The sequence below is a fragment of the Capricornis sumatraensis genome, chromosome 18 (genome assembly GCF_032405125.1).
Source record: "Capricornis sumatraensis isolate serow.1 chromosome 18, serow.2, whole genome shotgun sequence".
Lineage (NCBI taxonomy): Eukaryota > Metazoa > Chordata > Mammalia > Artiodactyla > Bovidae > Capricornis > Capricornis sumatraensis.
The window spans coordinates 41,914,465-41,933,267 of record NC_091086.1 but is presented as its reverse complement, the minus strand read 5'-3'; the positions used below and the strand labels follow the sequence as shown (position 1 = coordinate 41,933,267).

General features: G+C 41.5%; 1 protein-coding gene across 2 annotated transcripts in view; it reads right to left on the bottom strand.

Moving 5' to 3' along the window:
* Positions 1–18,005, bottom strand: part of FYB1 (FYN binding protein 1) — a 100,529-nt gene extending 82,524 nt beyond the window's left edge. For both annotated transcript variants that reach the window (XM_068990471.1, XM_068990472.1), the window contains exon 1: positions 16,850–18,005. In XM_068990471.1, the coding sequence (XP_068846572.1) occupies positions 16,850–17,984 (1,135 nt within the window). In that variant the 5' untranslated portion in view covers positions 17,985–18,005. The remainder of the gene's footprint in view (positions 1–16,849) is intronic.
* Positions 18,006–18,803: the final 798 nt, after the last annotated feature.

Genomic DNA, 18,803 nt, shown 5'->3' with positions numbered 1-18,803 from the left:
AGTAGTTGAGCTTGTACTAGACCCTGAGTCTCCAGCAACAGATCATCTGCTCTGAATTCTCCCTGATGAAAAACAATTGTGTAAACGCTTGCATTTTTCAAAACCAAAAAAGCACTACTGTCTTTAGAATACATTTCACTTTCTCATAGATCACAGGGTGTTCAGAGCGTTTTCTGCAAGTTCGCATACTAATTTCAACAGCGAGATTAAAAAGAAAGTTTTCAGCTTACAAAAATATGGTGATAAGATTGAAAAAAATCTGTTTTTTTTTTTTTCCATGCTACATCTACCCTTTCCTTCTCTCATGAGGCTTATAAGAGCAGGAATCTGTCTGCAGCATGAAAACTTGAGACAACTTTTCTCCAAACTTGCATGGCTTTGAACATCAACAAAAACAGCACTACAGAGGAAAGTGAAGTGAAGTCGCTCAGTCGTGTCTGACTCTTTGCGACCCTGTGGACTGTAGCCCTCCAGGCTCCTCCATCCATGGGATTCTCCAGGCAAGAATACTGGAGTGGGTTGTCATTTCCTTCTCCAGGGGATCTTCCCGACCCAGGGATCGAAACCAGGTCTCCCGAATTGCAGGCAGACGCTTTAACCTCTGAGCCACCAGGGGATGATTCCTTTACTTTAGGACAAACATTTAGTTTTCTTTTGCCTTGGCTAAATTTCTAAGTTCTATGTGAACATAGGCTTATTTTGAAGGTTAGCAAATTAACATACCCAGAGAAGGTGATGGCACCCCACTCCAGTACTCTTGCCTGGAAAATCCCATGGGCGGAGGAGCCTGGTGGGCTGTAGTCCATGGGGTTGCTTAGAGTCGGATACAACTGAGAGACTTCACTTTCACTTTTCACTTTCATGCACTGGAGAAGGAAATGGCAACCCACTCCAGTATTCTTACCTGGAGAATCCCATGGACAGAGAAGTCTGGCAGGCTACAGTCCATAGGGCCCCACAAAGTCGTGAGGGATGAGTGAAGTGACTTAGCATGCACAGCACGCACAAGGAGGGGTAACTAGGCCAGTACAGTTGCACTTGGGCACTAATCAGATTCAGAGCATAGAAACACCCAGTGCTTTTAACTTTGCTCATCCCTTGGCCCTCCTGGTCAGTTTCAGTGGAGGGGACTCACAATTTCCAAGCATGGAGATCTCCCAAGGAAATAAGTGTGGCCACCCTAGGCAGGACTGTAGGCTCTCCTGTTATTCTGGCCGCCATCAATATAGTGGTAGTTCTTACAGTGATACACAATGATTCAGGTTTCCAAAGTCTTTCTGTCTGAGCACTTGCATTTTTCCCTTTGCCTTGAGTACCACCAATGGGGCTTCCCAGGTGGTGCAGTGGTTAAAAACAACAACAACAACACAAAACAGGCCTGGCAATGCAGGAGATGCAAGAGATGCGGGTTTGATCCTTGGATCAGGAAGATCCCCAGAGCAGGAAATGGTAACCCACCCCAGTATTCTTGCCTGGAGACTCCCATGGACAGAGGAGACCGGGCTATAGTCCATGGGGTCACAAAGAGTCAGTGTGACTAGAACACACACACACCACCAGTAGTGCTAAATAAGGTTTTTTAATTTGATGAATAGTAACTATAAGTGGCATGTGAAACACAATGCTGAGCTAACCCGATGGCCACTGCAGGGCAGAGGGAAGCAAAGAAATGGAAACAGAAGAGAATTGAGAACAGAAAAAAGGAAGAAAGGAGATAGAGGGAGCAAGTGGCAAGAGCCCTTGGTGACAGGTGTTCCGTGGGGGTACACTGCACTCCTCCAGGCTGGCCGGCAGCCGGGCTGTACCAGCCAGCTGGTGTGTATGATTTAACCACCAGCCTTTAAAACAGCCTAACTAGTTGAAGCTCCTGAGGGTTCCAAATACCCCCAGTCACCCCTGGATATCTCTGTCATCCAGCAACACATAGGTTAATGCCTGGTACAGGAAAAGACTTTCAAAACTCCAGTACCAGCCACCTAGATGGTAGATATTTGAATAGCACCTTCTCACTTTCCCTAACCAAGCAAATTTTTAAGATCAACACTTGGATACTATTTGTTTACTCAAACAGATCACTCAGTCATTTCCATGTTTTGATGTAATCACTAACTTCTAGTATCCTGTCTCATTGTTTCAGTATTCCTTTTGTTTATGGGAAAATACCTCTGGCTTAGAAATCCTTCCTCTTCCATTAGTCCCTTTACCCCTCCCCGACTGGAACAGTTCTCATAAACAGCAGTATATCTTAACTGTGGTCCAGAAACAATTTGCAACAGAACCACTCGGTAATGTTGATAACTATTCCGATTCTTGGGTTCCATCTCAGGCTTCTTGAGCTAGAAGCTTCAAGGGCATTCCTAAGCAATTTAAAGTTTGAGAAACTTTGAAGGACTAAGACCCAACTTTGATGTTCTCTTCGCTTCTTCTGAGTATATGACATATTCACTGTTGATTGGAACACCTATCCATTTGGGTCATCTTTTTCTTTAGGACCCATTTAATGTCACAATGATCTGGAAGACATGTAAGGGACATAGGTTTCCATGGCTGTCCTTGTTACATTTTAATTCAGGCAAAAGTCTGAAAACTTGCAAATCCCAGATCTGAAGAAAACCACTCTCCAGCACTCTTACTTTTTAAAAAATCCCTGGTTATTAGACACTGAAAGTAAACAAAAGAATAAAACTACCTGACTGACTATAGTACTATTTGGAACAATTCAGTTCCTGTACTTCTATCAGGACCAACCAAACTCTCCTGGATGTATTCTATTCATCATCCATATTTTTTCTAGTAATAAAATGCATATCAACTGCAATATAAAATAAAACTATTTCCGCTGTCCCCACCCCTGGCCATCCCTTCCTGCAAACTCCTTCCACTCTCAAGAGACGGTGAGATGGCCTTTGAATACGAAACTCCTGCTTATGTGCAAGGGAAGACCCCAGCTGAGTTCCAGGATTCGGATTAGAGACAAGTGAACTTTTCTGAATACGGAAATGGAAAGAGTGTTCTCATTTTTCTTTACCATTGAGAAAGAGGAGTCAAAGAAGTGAGGAAAAGAAAGAAGAAGGTGAGTCACTGTGGTGGGGACAGAAGATTGAGTTGCAAAGTGCCCAACTGCTTTTGAAGAATGATGGTTGCCAAAGTTCCATCTTACACCTCTAGCCATGTGAACTGCTGTCTCCACACACACCTTCACTGAAGTCTGTCACTCACGCACACTCTTGCCTTCAGTGAGTGGTTCACAGTGAAAATTAAAGGAAAGAGCCAGGTCTTGTTTGGGTGTTGCGGTATGGAACAGGGTCAGGGCAGCAGTTGCTAAATGATCCCAGTTAACTCAGGAGCTTAAAGCAAGAAATGACCTTGAGAATTCAGGTCACATGGGTTATTCCTTTATCTTCTGAGGGGACCATTAAATTTGTCCATGAAACCTAGGCTGGCATTTGGAATGAAATTTATCCAGATTTTTCAGGAGCATGTTAGCAACTTTTATTTCCTACTTTAGCTTTTTCATTTCAAAATCACATTGACGCATGTATTTAGCCATGCTTTCTTAGTAGTTCAGAGTTCAGTCACCTCTTTGAGCCTCATGCCTCCATAAATCTCAGCTTTTCTGCAGGTTTTATTCCCCAGCCTTCACTGTCCCCCAAATAAAGAGATTAGTGGTGATGGTGGACAGGGATAGAAAAGAATAAGATTTTTAAAAAGGAAACATAGCTTAGAAGATGAGAATGAAGAACAAAGCAAGAAAATAGGAGGGAAGCTGATGGTTGGGGGAGTGGTGGGCTCTCATTTGCAAATTTGAGTGGCAGAGGAATGTTTGTGTTCCTCCAAAATTTACATGAAACCTAATCCTTATTGTGATGATATTTGGAAACTTTGGGAGGTAATTAGGTTAAGAGAGCGAAGCCCTAGTGAATGGGATGAATGCCTTTAAAAAACAGACCCCAGAGAGCTTTCTAGCTCCTTCTGCCATGTAAGGACACAGAGAGAAAACAGCCACCTATGAACCAGGAAGTGGGCTCTCACCAGACTCTGAATATTTTGGTTCTTTGATCTTGGACTTTCCATCCTCCAGAATTGTGAGCAATAAATGTCTGTTGTTGCAAAGTCACCAATTGATGATATTTTTGTAAAAGCAGGCTGCACTGCCTAAGAAACCATGTTCACTCAAACAGAGAGACTATTAGACAATCACTCAGAGTCAGCAGAGAAAGCAGGCATTCCTAAGTGGTAGATAGAGATCGAGCAGAAGATAGTGATCTAGAAACCTTGCATGCCACTCAGCCAGAGCACGACTAACTCCTCCTCTTGAGGGCTGAGAACTCAAGTCTTCAGAGGAATCAAAGATAGCTTCTTAAAGCGTGAGATTTCCTGCTTGTCAAACTGTTTTTATCTGGTCTACAAAATCCTCTTTAACTGAGAGTAACATGAACGACTGAACTGTATTTTATAGACTTGCCTAAAATTCCTTCCATATAAAACAGCTTTTGAAAGAAAATAGCTGAGGAGCCTGTCAAGGCTGTATTGTGTGTGGGGTGTGTGTGTGTATATGTGTGTGTGGCCTTCTTACCCCATCTAGATGAACAAGAAGCTAAAGATTGGGAGAAGTTGGAGGCTAGACCCTTAATAACTGAGAACACGTGATGTATCTCAACTTGTTTAAGGTGACCATTTGGAAGAGAAAAAGGGACTATTGCAGGATTTAAAAACAAACCACTGAGAGGGGCTCTTTTCGGCATTGCTAGAATAATGCCTAGAAGCTTCTTTCCCCACCTAACAACAGTTGAACAACTTTCATTCTAGATGAGGCGAACAAATACTCAAACACTCCTCGGATCTCTGTGATATTTATCTGCCTTGCCGTTTTACAGGGACAGATTTTTAGCTGCCTGGTTGCAGCAATCCAATCACCACAGGGGTTGCTTCGGAAAATCAGATGATCTATCTTATTGTTCTAAGTAAAGAAAACCAAGAAAAGAGAGTGGCGGGTGTTACGTGGCAAGAACTTCCCTGTGCCCCTCTCTACCTCAACAGACCCACTGTGGCCCCTGGAGAAACACCTGCCCAGTTGCCTGGAGCACGCTCGCCAAAAGAGCTGTTGTGGTGTTCAGGAACACAGCTGCAGAGAGATGCAGACTTCTGTTAACAAATGCGAACAGCTGATTCTACAATGCAAGTTCTTGCTTTGGGGAAAGAAAAACCTCACATGGGTTTTTGTACAGATTTTTTTTTTCGACAACAGATGTCTCATCTTCGGTTACTTTTTCTTGATAGCATCTTTGGGTGTTTTTTTCTACCTGTGCTTTGCCAGACAACATGAAGTATAATCTGTTTTCTTTAGCGGCAATTTAAATGGAAGAGAAATAGGTTTCTTACCTACGTATTTACTAGTTAATATGTCAGTTGGATTCTCCAGCGTATGGACTTTTTTTCTTTTTTTTCTCACATGTCGGAAAAACAATCTATTGTTCTAGATGGTTCTCTGGGCTTTAGAACCATGCCAGACCACCATGATTGTGCTTCAGTTCACTTTAGTTGCTCAGTCGATTTTGCTTACTCTATTAATAAAAGGATAAAATATTTTCAGGTATTTTTTTACAAAATCAAGTAGCTGAATTTCTGCTCCTGAGGCATATTTTGCTCTTCTGGAGCTATTCTTGTGTTATCAAAGTTAATTCATTTTGTTTTGAGACTAAAACATACTTGCACAAAGAGGTATTTTTTGCATTCAAACTCATCATATTCAAAAATAGCTATTATCGGGAGTTAAAAAAGGAGCTTTCAATGGCAAATGAATATCATGAAATTCCAATTCTCTGAAAAAAATAAAAAGGGTTTTTTTTGGCTGAGCGCCGAAGAATTGATGCTTTTGAACTGTGGTGTTGGAGAAGACTCTTGAGAGTCCCTTGGACTGCAAGGAGATCCAACCAGTCCATTCTGAAGATCAACCCTGGGATTTCTTTGGGAGGAATGATGCTAAAGCTGAAACTCCAGTACTTTGGCCACCTCATGCGAAGAGATGACTCATTGGAAAAGGCTCTGATGCTGGGAGGGATTGGGGGCAGGAGGAGAAGGGGACGACAGAGGATGAGATGGCTGGATGGCATCACGGACTCGATGGACGTGAGTCTGAGTGAACTCCGGGAGATGGTGATGAACAGGGAGGCCTGGCATGCTGCGATTCATGGGGTTGCAAAGAGTCGGACATGACTGAGTGACTGAACTGAACTGAACTTGGCTTGGTTTGGAAATTATTTTAGCAGATTATATGAAGCAAGAGATCTCTTGTCCAGTAACCAGACTGAATGTATGTTTGTCCCAATCTTCCTATCTAAGGTTTTAAAAAACTTTTTAAAGTGCAAGCACAATTGAAATTAAGGAAAAGTTTGTAGGTATTTGATTATGAGACTCATATATATTTGTATTTGACTCTTAGCTGTGACTTTATTTTTTACCCCCTTCTGTCCTCAAGTAAATTGCTATTTCATTTTATTGCTTTTATCTCTATGGGTTGCATGTTTAACTTTTGCCAGTTTTATTGAAATATAATTTACATACAGTACTGTGTAGGTTTAAGGAGTCCAACAAAATAATTTGACATATACAGCATGAGAAGATTACCAAAGTAGATTTAATGAACATCCATTATGGAATAAATAAAAATTAAAGAAACAGAAAAATAGTTTTTCCTTGTGATGAGAACTCTTAGGATTTACTCTCTGAACAGCTTTGCATGCTTATTTAAAGAATTAAACACTGTTGACCAAATTTGTTATATATTAAATCATTTTGTATGCATTTCATACTTTAAGAGTAAGTGAGCCAGTCAGTCATTATAAAACAATATATTCATTTATGTTATAAGTGGCCATAGCTTTTCTGATCTAGCACATATATTACGTGAATGCTAATATAATGCCAGTTGATTGGGCAATATTTCCATATTTTGCTTTGTAAGTGGCTTTAAAATTTGCCAATTTCTGCCCCTTGGTCACAGGAAGAATTATTATATCAGGGTAAGTCATGGTGTGTTGCTCCAAACTGGGATTTACCGAAATTTCTCTTCTCATAATGAGGAAAAGCAACAGTCCGTCTTACAGGCATGGTGACTATCACTGAAAGGAAACTTTTTCCTGTGAGTTAAATGATAAGAATGGATAATTGTGTCAAAATTAATATTAAAAGACTAGCTGGTGTCTGAGCCATTAAGAATGAATTTTGATGCCCCAGCAAGAAAACAGGAACTTCAATATTCTGAGGGGACTTTTAGTGGTGACAGTGATCCTGGAGAGGGGGACTCTGCCTTCCCCAGGAGTCAGGCCGGTGGTCTTTTCCTTTTCCTGGTTCACCTTCCTAGCCGGTATTCAATTCCTCTCTTAGTCTAAATATAAGCTGATTGGAGCTAAGGCTTAAAATATGATTGCTCTCAGGGTATTGTAGTCGGTAGAAGTCAGACGTTATCAACTGTCTGAGGGAAGCCTCCATCGGGTAGCCCCCTCACCCCTTCTTGATTGTGTCCTGAAGACTCCTCAGAATAGGAGACTTGGGGTGGCGGGTAGGAGGGAGTGGTCATACAAGTGTCCATGCCTGGTAAGCCCAGTCCAGAGGGTCCACAACAAAGCTTCCCACAGGCACTCAATGTCACATGAGTTTCCTTTCTGCCATCTTGCTGCCTGTCCTGCTGAGGGGTGAACTTCACAAGGTCCCTTTGGAAATACTGCTGACTCCTGGATTATAGCTGAAATACTTAGTTGGTATTGAACAATGAGGGAGGGACTTACAGGATGTCTCTCTTCTAATTACCAAATAAAATAGGAAAAACGAAATAAGGCAAGATAAATATTCTCCCAAACTCAGTTGCAGCCACTGCATAAGAAAAGGAAAATAACTTCATTGAATAAACTTTTAAAATTAGTAACTAAGGGAAGAAACAGAAGAGTCTGGTGCCACAGGAGGCAAGTGAGGCTTTCCACTTGTTATGTGGGCTCAGAGGCAAGATGGGATGGTGGTGGTGGTAGGGGAGACAGGTATTCTAGGGAAACCTATGGATGCTCCCTAATACACACCAGGTTGGAGAAGTGGAATGAATAGCCTGGGGAAGGTCAAGGCAAAGTCTGTAGTATGAAGCCCTAAATACCACAACAGGATTTTCCTATAGACAGAGCGGGAAATGAGCTGCTATGGTTGGCCTTGCCTGTGCACACGCTCTAAACAAGATGTCAGAAAATGGAACAGTATTCACTTCCCCTGCAAAGACTGCCCTCAAGACCAGCACAGCTCACCTTCATTTTGCAGGTGAGCTGATTAAAAGCAATACTCAGAACTCAAATCACAGCTCTGAGGGGAAGAAACATTTATCACACTGGATTAAAGTGAGTAGATGCGTTTGTCATCCATCAGTCAGATCAAAAGAAGTGGTGACGCCTCCATGTACATGGACCAGAAAATCTCTGAGAACTAAGAGGAATATCATCTCAGAAAATACTGGTGATAGAATGACTGACACAGATACATCTTGGCTAAATTTTAAACCTTAGTAAAGACAGAAATTCCTTTGGGAATCCAGACAGAAAAGCAAGTCATTTTCAAAGAGGGAAGTTCAGGGTGGTTTCATATTTCTCTACTGCAAAATTATATGCCAGGATATAAAAACAAAGACCATGAAGATTGTTTATACTACTGATAAAAATATTGGATAAAAACCCCCAAAGCATGCTGTTATAATACAGCAGGGGATAGGTTATTCAAGAGAACAGGGATTAGACTGAGGAGCTGGTTTATAGAAAAATGGTTGTATTGAATGTTTCCCGGTAGGTTTAATTAACCCCTATATGTACACCTGCAGGCAAGCTAGGGGTCCTTAACAACTCACACTTTGCTGTGAGGCACACACATTGGTGTCTGGGAGGAAGGCCTTTCACTACTAGCTCAGGAACCAAAAGGAACCACAGAAAAGGTTAGTTCAGAGAACATTTTGATATTTGGATTTTTTTTTTTTTTTAAGTTTAGGCTTTTGTACCTTCAGTGATTCTGGAGGAAAGAAAAGCTAGTCATCCCATGCTCAGAAAAGTAACAGGTTATATTCAAGCTATGGTTACAAGTAAGTAACGGAACAGATCTACAATATGGGTCATTTCGTATAGATAGACCTTGGAGAGGAAAGACCAAGAATGAGAAGATCATAGTATTTGATTCAGCTTTTTCAGTGTTCTGAAACAGCAAGATGTTTCAGAGGAATTTTCCTGGGATGTTTTTAGGTACCTTGTTCTTAGATTCCAAGCACAAAGCAGTGTAGTAATGCTTGAGGAACTCCTGCGGTAAAGGGTCCACTCAGCCTCACACTTCTTAAGTGTGCTTGAGCATTGAATCCCTTTTTCACGCAGTGGTTAGGATCAACACACACTGATATCAAACATTTTCAAATATACAATCTAATAAGGTGATTTTAAGAAAATACACGTAAAAGGAGAGAGAAAGAGAAGAGACATGAGAGTTTCAGCGTCTGTGATGGAAAATCTTGCCCCTCCTAGAAACACGTGGCTTGTTGATGAAAATAACCCAAGCACCTTTTGGTTCCAAGTTAGTGCAGAATGGATTAGTTAAAGTGATACAAACAAAGAGGGAGTGGGTCAGCCACATCATTAGCCCTTTGTTATTGCCCACTGGAACCCTGGTCTTACCCCTTCAGTTGCCAAGATGACGAGGTAATCATTCTCTCTCCCTCTCTCTCTCTCTCTCTTTTTTTTAAAAAAATATTTATTTATTTGACTGCACTGGATCTTAGTTGCAGCATGAGGGATCTTTGATTGTTGCAGAATCTTTTAGTTGTAGCATTTAAACTCTCAGTTGTGGGATGTGGGATCTAGGTCCCCAACCAGGGATTGAATTTGGCCCCCTATCATTGGGAGAATGGAGTCTTAGCCACTGGACCACTAGGAAAGTCCCTGAGCTGATCATTCTTAAAACTAACATATGGAAAGATGAGTTTTAGTTTCTCTCTAGCTTTAAAAACAAGACCAGAAATATGGTTGTATTGAATGTTTCCCGGTAGGTTTAATTAACCCCTATATGTACACCTGCAGGCAAGCTAGGGGTCCTTAACAACTCACACTTTGCTGTGAGGCACACACATTGGTGTCTGGGAGGAAGGCCTTTCACTGCTAGCTCAGGAACCAAAAGGAACCACAGAAAAGGTTAGTTCAGAGAACATTTTGATATTTGGATTTTTTTTTTTTTAAGTTTAGGCTTTTGTACCTTCAATGATTCTGGAGAGAAGAAAAGCTAGTCATCCCATGCTCAGAAAAGTAACAGGTTATATTCAAGCTATGGTTACAAGTAAGTAATGGGATAGATCTACAATATGGGTCATTTCATGTAGATATAATATTTATTTTGTATCAAAGCTTCATTCAATTGAGAATAATTCTATTGGAATGGGTTATATAGTTTGTTAAAAGTAATTGTTAAGCTATAGAGAGTATTCAGTATCACAGTAATCCAAGTCTATGCCCCAACCAGTAACGCTGAAGAAGTTGAAGTTGAGTGGTTCTATGAAGACCTACGAGAGCTTTTAGAACTAACACCCAAAAAAGATGTCTTTTTCATTATAGGGGACTGGAATGCAAAAGTAGGAAGTCAAGAAACACCTGGGGTAACAGGCAAAATTGGCCTTGGAATATGGAATGAAGCAGGGCAAAGGCAAATAGAGTTTTGCCAAGAGAATGCACTGGTCATATTGTAAACACCCTCTTCCAGCAACACAAGAGAAGACTCTACACATGGACATCACCAGATGGTCAACACCGAAATCAGATTGATTATACTCTTTGCAGCCAAAGATGGAGAAGCTCTATACAGTCAGCTAAAACAAGACCGGGAGCTGACTGTGGCTCAGATCATGAACTCCTTATTACCAAATTCAGACTTAAATTGAAGAAAGTAGGGAAAACTGCTAGACCATTCAGGTATGACCTAAATCAAATCCCTTATGATTATACAGTGGAAGTGAGAAATAGATTTAAGGGCCTAGATCTGATAGAGTGCTTGATGAACTATGGACGGAGGTTCATGACATTGTATAGGAGACAGGGATCGGACCATCCCCATGGAAAAGAAATGCAAAAAAGCAAAATGGCTGTCTGGGGAGGCCTTACAAATAGCTGTGAAAAGAAGAGAAGTGAAAAGCAAAGGAGAAAAGGAAAGATATAAGCATCTGAATGCAGAGTTCCAAAGAATATCAAGAAGAGATAAGAAAGCCTTCCTCAGCCATCAATGAAAAGAAATAGAGGCAAACAATAGAATAGGAAAGACTAGAGACCTCTTCAAGAAAATTAGAGATACCAAGAGGACATTTCATGCAAAGATGGGCACAATAAAGGACAGAAATGGTATGGACCTAACAGAAGCAGAAGATATTAAGAAGAGGTGGCAAGAATACACAGAAGAACTGTACAAAAAAGATCTTCATGACCCAGTTAATCACGATGGTGCGATCACTCACCGAGAGCCAGACATCCTGGAATGTGAAGTCAAGTGGGCCTTAGAAAGCATCACTACAAACAAAGCTAGTGGAGGTGATGGAATTCCAGTTGAGCTATTTCAAATCCTGAAAGATGATGCTGTGAAAGTGCTGCACTCACTATGCCAGCAAATTTGGAAAACTCAGCAGTGGTCCCAGGACTGGAAAAGATCAGTTTTCATTCGAATCCCAAAGAAAGGCAATGCCAAAGAATGCTCAAACTATAGCACAACTGCTCTCATCTCACATGTTAGTAAAGTAATGCTCAAAATTCTCCAAGCCAGGCTTCAGCAATACATGAACCATGAACTTCCAGAAGTTCAAGCTGGTTTTAGAAAAGGCAGAGGAACCAGAGATCAAATTGCCAACATCTACTGGATCATGGAAAGAGCAAGAGAGTTCCAGAATAACATCTACTTCTGCTTTATTGACTATGGCAAAGCCTTTGACTGTGTGGATCACAATAAACTGTAGAAAATTCTGAAAGAGATGGGAATACCAGACCACCTGACCTGCCTCTTGAGAAATCTGTATGCAGGTCAGGAAGCAACAGTTAGAATGGACATGGAACAACAGACTGGTTCCAAATAGGAAAAGGAGTACACCAAGGCTGTATATTGTCATCCTGCTTATTTAACCTCTATGCAGAGTACATCATGAGAAACGCTGGGCTGGAAGAAGCACAAGCTGGAATCAAGATTGCCGGAGGAAATATCAATAACCTCAGATATGTAGATGACACCACCCTTATGGCAGAAAGTGAGGAGGAACTAAAATGCCTCTTGATGAAATTGAAAGAGGAGAGTGAAAAAGTTGGCTTAAAGCTCAACATTCAGAAAACGAAGATCATGGCATCTGATCCCATCACTTCATGGGAAATAGATGGGGAAACAGTGGAAACAGTGTCAGACTTTATTTTGGGGGCTCCAAAATCACTGCAGATGGTGATTGCAGCCATGAAATTAAAAGATGCTTACTCCTTGGAAGGAAAGTTATGACCAACCTAGATAGCATATTTGAAAGCAGAGACATTACTTTGCCAACAAAGGTACATCTAGTCAAGGCTATGGTTTTTCCTGTGGTCATGTATGGATGTGAGAGTTGGACTGTGAAGAAGGCTGAGTACCGAAGAATTGATGCTTTTGAATTGTGGTGTTGGAGAAGACTCTTGAGAGTCCCTTGGACTGCAAGGAGATCCAACCAGTCCATCCTAAAGGAGATCAGCCCTGGGTGTTCTTTGGAAGGAATGATGCTAAAGCTGAAACTCCAATACTTTGGCCACCTCATGCAAAGAGTTGACTTGTTGGAAAAGACTCTGATGCTGGGAGGGATTGGGGGCAGGAAGAGAAGGGGACGACAGAGGATGAGATGGCTGAAGGGCATCACCGACTCGATAGACCTGAGTTTGAGTGAACTCCGGGAGTTGGTGATGGACAGGGAGGCCTGGTGTGCTGCAAATTCATGGGGTCGCAAAGAGTCGGACACGACTGAGCGACTGAACTGAACTGAACTGATAGAGAGTATGAATACTAAATTCCAATTAGACTTTGGTGGGAAGACAAATTTAAACAACTAACAAGAATATATTATTTCTGTCCTCTACATAGATCTTATTTATGGTATTTGTAGTATTTATGGTGGTATTTATAGCAAATAAAAAAATGACAATTTTCAACCAAAGGACAGAGAAAAGGAGAAGGAAGAAGAGTCTGTGGGCTTCATTCATGCTTGATTTATTATTTCACAATATCTTATACTTCAAGAGGGGAAAGTAGTAGGGAGGGTGATGAAGGGGTCACAGTCTCTGAAATCAGAGAGATGGGAGGACTGTGCCCAAGGTCCAGGACCAGTCTCTCCACCTAGTCACATTGTTGATTTGGGCAAGTCCCGTAACCTCTCTGAGCTTTAGTTTCCAGGTAGAATTCCCATTTCCGTTGGTTTCTTCGGAGGAATAAACAGGGGTAACATGTATCTAATACGTAAGAAGTACTCAATCAATGATAAGCATTCTTTTTATTTCTAAAGTTTTTTTTTGGATGTGGACCATTTTTAAAGTTTTTATTAAATTTGTTAGAGTATTGCTTCTGTTTTATGATTTGGCTTTTTGGCCATGAGACATATGGGATTTTAGCTTCCCAAACAGGGATTGAATCCATGTCCACCTGCGTTGGAAAGCATAGTCTTAACCCCTGGACCATCAGGGAAGTCCCCTTACTGGCTGATATATTGGACAAAGATGATAAAAGATGGAAGGTAGATTTGGGAAAGAGGTTTAAGGAATTAAATGTGAACCTGGAAAGGAAGGAATCAGGTAGAAGGCTAAGAAAAAAGTTCTAGAGTTTTGAAAACCTACAGAGTTAGACGAAACTTCAATTAATTTGAATACTATGATATACTTTCAAACTCTGGTATTTTTTTTATCCTTCCTAAACGGAATGCTAAACTACTTAGTATGGAACAATAGCAGTGGCGGGATTAGGAGTCAGCAGACCTGACTATTAAGAAATTCTCTTTGTTCAGGAAACAAGTGTTCATTTTTGTGATGACACATATACAGAGTTAATTTCTGCAGCACTGTTTTGAGGAGCAAAAGTTTGAAAACAATACAAATTGTTATATCAATTAGGCAAGTCATCCATTTACCGGAATATTAGGCAGCTCAACAGTAACCTCTTATTAAAATGTGTAAAGATAGGCAGGAATTGTATTTTCATTTTAAAAATACAATCAAAGGATCAAAGCAAGGCATACTGAATTTTATTTCTTCAGTAAAACGCAAGAGGATTAATATCTATATTTATATTTGCTTGGGTAAGCATAAAAAAACTTTGGACAAATAAAGCAATTAGAAGAGTGGTTTCTGTGGAGACCCAGCAAATGGTGGAGACTGACTAAAAGTGCTTTTCACTGTATATCATTTTATAGTTGTTTTTGAGCCAGATATAATTTCTACTTAAAAAATCAGTTAAAAATTAAACGATTTTTTAAAATTGTGATTGCTGTAAAGGGGTGTTACTCAGAATTAGTTATGAATTGGATTGCTTTATACTGACAACAACTTGATGTCAGTTCAAATAAGATTGAGTCTTGAATTTATGGTTACCTTGGGGGAAAGACGGGGGAAAAACCAGCTAGGGAGCTTGGGACTGACATGTATACACTGCGATATTTAAAATAGATAACCAATAAGGACCTACTGTATTAAGATAGGGAACTCTGTTCAATGTTATGGGGCAGCCTGGTTGGGAGGGGAGTTTAGGGGAGAATGGAGACACATATATGTATGGCTGAGTCCCTTTGCCATTCGCCTGAAACTATCACAACATTGCTAATCGACTACACTCCAACATAAAATATTTTTTTAAATAATTCAGAATCCCACCTCCCACCAAAAAAAAAAAAAAAAGATTGAGTTTTGATTTCTGGAAGAGGTGGATGAAGAGGGAACAGTTTGAAGCTTAATACGTATCAAGGAATCAGAGAGTAGAGCTGGGTTACATTGATGAGAAGATTTAGAATCTTAACTGTATCATGGGACACTTGAGCAGTGGGGAGGCACATCCGGATGGGGACAGGGTTGCAAAGAGAAGGAGAAAGAGGGCAAGAATCAACTTGGCTTCCTGAGCAATTTTGCTTGAGTCTCTGGGAGCTGTATTTCACTGAAAATCAGCTCCAGGCTGACCTTGCTGGGATTACAGAGCCAAAAGAGGGCTTCACTGGCATTTCAATAGCACAACAGCAGACGTCTGAGTACCACCATTCAAACCAGACAGTGCAGTGGAAATAGAGATGGTGGACGTGGAAGAAACCTCTCAAGGATTTCTATTTTGCATCAGGACAGTTTTCTTTGACATGAAATCAGAGCCATAAAATGGTGGTTATGATAGCTCATTTTCACCTGAGACACAGAAAAATTAAGACAGGGAATTAGAAATGGTCCTTTAGAAGATTAAAAAAAAAAAAAACCCAAACAGTGCTGAGTTATGGATCAGTATTAGAACTAGTGATCCGTAACTCAGGAATGTTTGGGTTTTTTAAAGAAAAAATCTTCTAAAGGACCCTTTCTAATTCCCTGTCTTAATTAGAACCAACACATGATGGATGACACATAAGGACTCGTTCTAGAAAACAGATGATGGGGGGGTCACTCCAAACTTGTTTCTATGTGAGTGATTAATGGGGCATTTGATTACTGATCTGTGGTTTGACATAGAGAATACTGATCTCAGGAAAATGACATACTGCAAAATGCTTCTACAGGACCAAAATAAAACAAACTACCTTTATATTCAGAATTGCTTTAAATAGATCACATTCTTGTAAGTAAAGAGTTATATCTAGTAGTGGTGTGGTCACTTGTAACCATCCTTTTCCTTTTCTCATGATAAACAACAATTGCACATTCTTTGCCTAAAGTCTTTATCATTTCAAGCATAAGTGAGCTTCTTTCATCCCTCGGAGGGTTACCAATCTTTACCAAGTCATTCAGCATCAACTGTTATTGTATACCATAGCTGGGTGGTAACATCTCTGATAGAAAATTAAACTATTTACCCAGAAGGAAAATAATGTGTCCCTCTGTCTGGCTTATTATCCTGAAGTACTACTTTATCAATCAGGAATGTTCAGAAAACTTTATGCTGACTGAAAAAAAGCAGCTAAAATATAAAACAGTAAGTGCCATTTCACGAGTCCTGTGCATCTCTTCTTTGAATACTGAGGACTTAGGAGACACATGATAAATTTGTGGACGTTTAAAATCATTCGTAACAAGGTTTCTCAACCTCTGCACTGTTGACATTCGGGCCTGGATAATTCTCTGTTGGGAGGAGCTGTCCTGTGTTCAGTAGGGTGTTTAGCAGCGTCTCTGGCCTCTGCTCACTGGATGCCAGTAGCGCCCTGCAGCCGTGACAGTCAAATATCCCCCGGGCTCAGCCACTTGACTCGGAGGTTTGCTCACCTTCTAATGCCTTTGTGGTACGAGAGGGAGCACACCTCACTCTTAATTCAACAGAAATGAAACCCAACAGAGGAAGTAAAGGAATTGGTCATCATTAAGCAAGACTGCCTAGTAATCAAATGGATGTATTCCTCCCCAAGCCCCCCATCCAGCTCCCTCCAGGCACTTCCTCACAGAATACAACTAAGGATTTCAACTCTCTCAGATGTCCCACACCAGAAAAAAGAAACCACCAAGGAAAAGTCGTCATACACACAGGAGTACTGGTGATGGAATCATTCCTTGCTACAAATTTTTACCCAGAAGCTAGAACACCCTCTGATGGGAAGGAAACATATGAAATAACAAAGGAGAAGAGAACTCACTGTTTCCAGAAGTGGCTTTTCGGAATTTCGACAGGTCAACGTGGGGTGGTCTGCTGGGTTTTGGTGGAGGGGGTCCCAGGGTAAGCAAGGAAGGCAGGGGTTTCTGCCTGGGGGTCGCTGAATTCTTGTCCCCCTTTTCCTTGTCTTGACTTTGGCTCCAGGGCCCTGTCGATGTCAGCTTCGAAGGAGTCTTCAAGAACCTGCCAGGAGGAGCCCCAGAGGCCGACTCTTCCTGAGTAATTTTACTCAGGAAGATGTTCTTAGCAGCGTCCATCTTCCTATCTTCTCTTTTCTCTTCAGTATTTCTTGGGAGGCCTCCGGGGGCCCCTCTGTTTGCAGCAGGTTTCAGAACAACTCCAGGGAAAGGAGATACTGACGTCTCACCTCCATACTCTTTATTCTCTGGCTCTTCCCTGGCTGGTTTCAAAGGGCCAGACTTGGCCTTGGCTGCCAGGGGGGCCAGGAGCCCTCTCTGTGGGGCCGCAGTCTTGGTGGGGCTCTCATCTTCCTGGGGATCCTCTGTATTCATGGGTGGCTTCTGGCCAAAGACAGGTTTGGGGAAGAGGGGCTTGGGGTCCAGATCTTGTGAGGCTGACAGAAACTTGCCTTTTGCCCCAGCCAACTTTGACAAGACTTGTTTTGGTTCATTTTCCAGGGCTGGAGGCATTGACCCTGGCTTGGGGCCTGGTTTTAAGTCATGGTCTTGGTTTACACTGGGAAGAGAAGGTTTAGTTCCAGGAGGCCAGGGAAATGCAGGTTTGGCGTCTTCTTTTGGTAAGTTGATGGGCTTGGGGCCTACAGGTTTCAGAAATCCTGCTTTCACCTCGGAGTCTCTGGTGGCCGAGTTAGCCTGTGGTCCAAACCTGGGACTCACTCCTGTTGGCTTTAGAAATGGGGGCTTGGGCTCCTTGTCAGGCTTTTCCTCAGGAGAAGGTTTCACCCCCAGAGGTGGCTTGGGGGATCCAAACTTGGGCGAGTTGCTCAGTCCTGCAGGAGGGCTCGCATTTCCTTGGTTGTTGAACAAGTTCTTTTTGGCTTGGATTCCTGAAGGGGAGTTTTGTCCCGGGACCTTGAAGGGGCGGCTGTTGATGGAGACCTCCTCCGTGGGGTTGCCCCCTGTGTTAAACTTCGCCATGAGGGACTTCACATCTGCTTTTCCATCCTGCAAGCACAGGGAAGAAACACTCGCTGAGAGCCTGAAGTCTCACTTGCACAATTTAAAATACTACACTTTAAAGGTTTCCTGGTTTGAGGCCTTCAGCGTTGCTGATTGGTTCACGAGATATTGTAACATTTATCTTCCTCTATGGCAAAATAAGTTGTGAGACTTTCTTCAGAGGGGAGGGCTGTGATACACAGACTTCTTTTTTGGTTGTCTTAGACTGACTTGGTATTTTTTTTTGTTGTTAAGTCACAACTTCTCTTTCCTTCTTTCCTCTCACTGTTTCTCTAGCTCTCTTGTGGGATTTACTCTGAACTTGGTATTTATCTGTTTTGTTGAACTTGAAAAAAATGTGAAAGTGACTAACAAAAGACTTCTTCCATATTTTACAGCTGAGGCTCTTAAAGAGAAACTGCATTTCAAAAATGAAAGCAAGCTCTTCTGTAAATTTAGGTTGCATGCTTTATACAGCATAGCCACATTTGACATCTCTGTGGTTTTCTCTTGTTCATATGTATATTTAAGTCCATCTGTTTGCTCACAGGGAGATGTGGCAGAAAAACCCACTCATTTTTATATATAAGCAATAAAGTGAGTTTTGTTCTGCTTATCGATATGTATTTAGTGTAAATGATTCAGCTGGAACCAGACTAGCAGGCCGACTGCACTTGTTTTTGAGGGGTGTAGAGTCTGGGACACTGGAAAGGTGGTGAGGAAGGGGCTGGAGACTCTCATTTCCAGAAGCTGGTTTCTCCAGTCTGCTGCTACCGTTTTTCTCCCTCATGTCTAGAA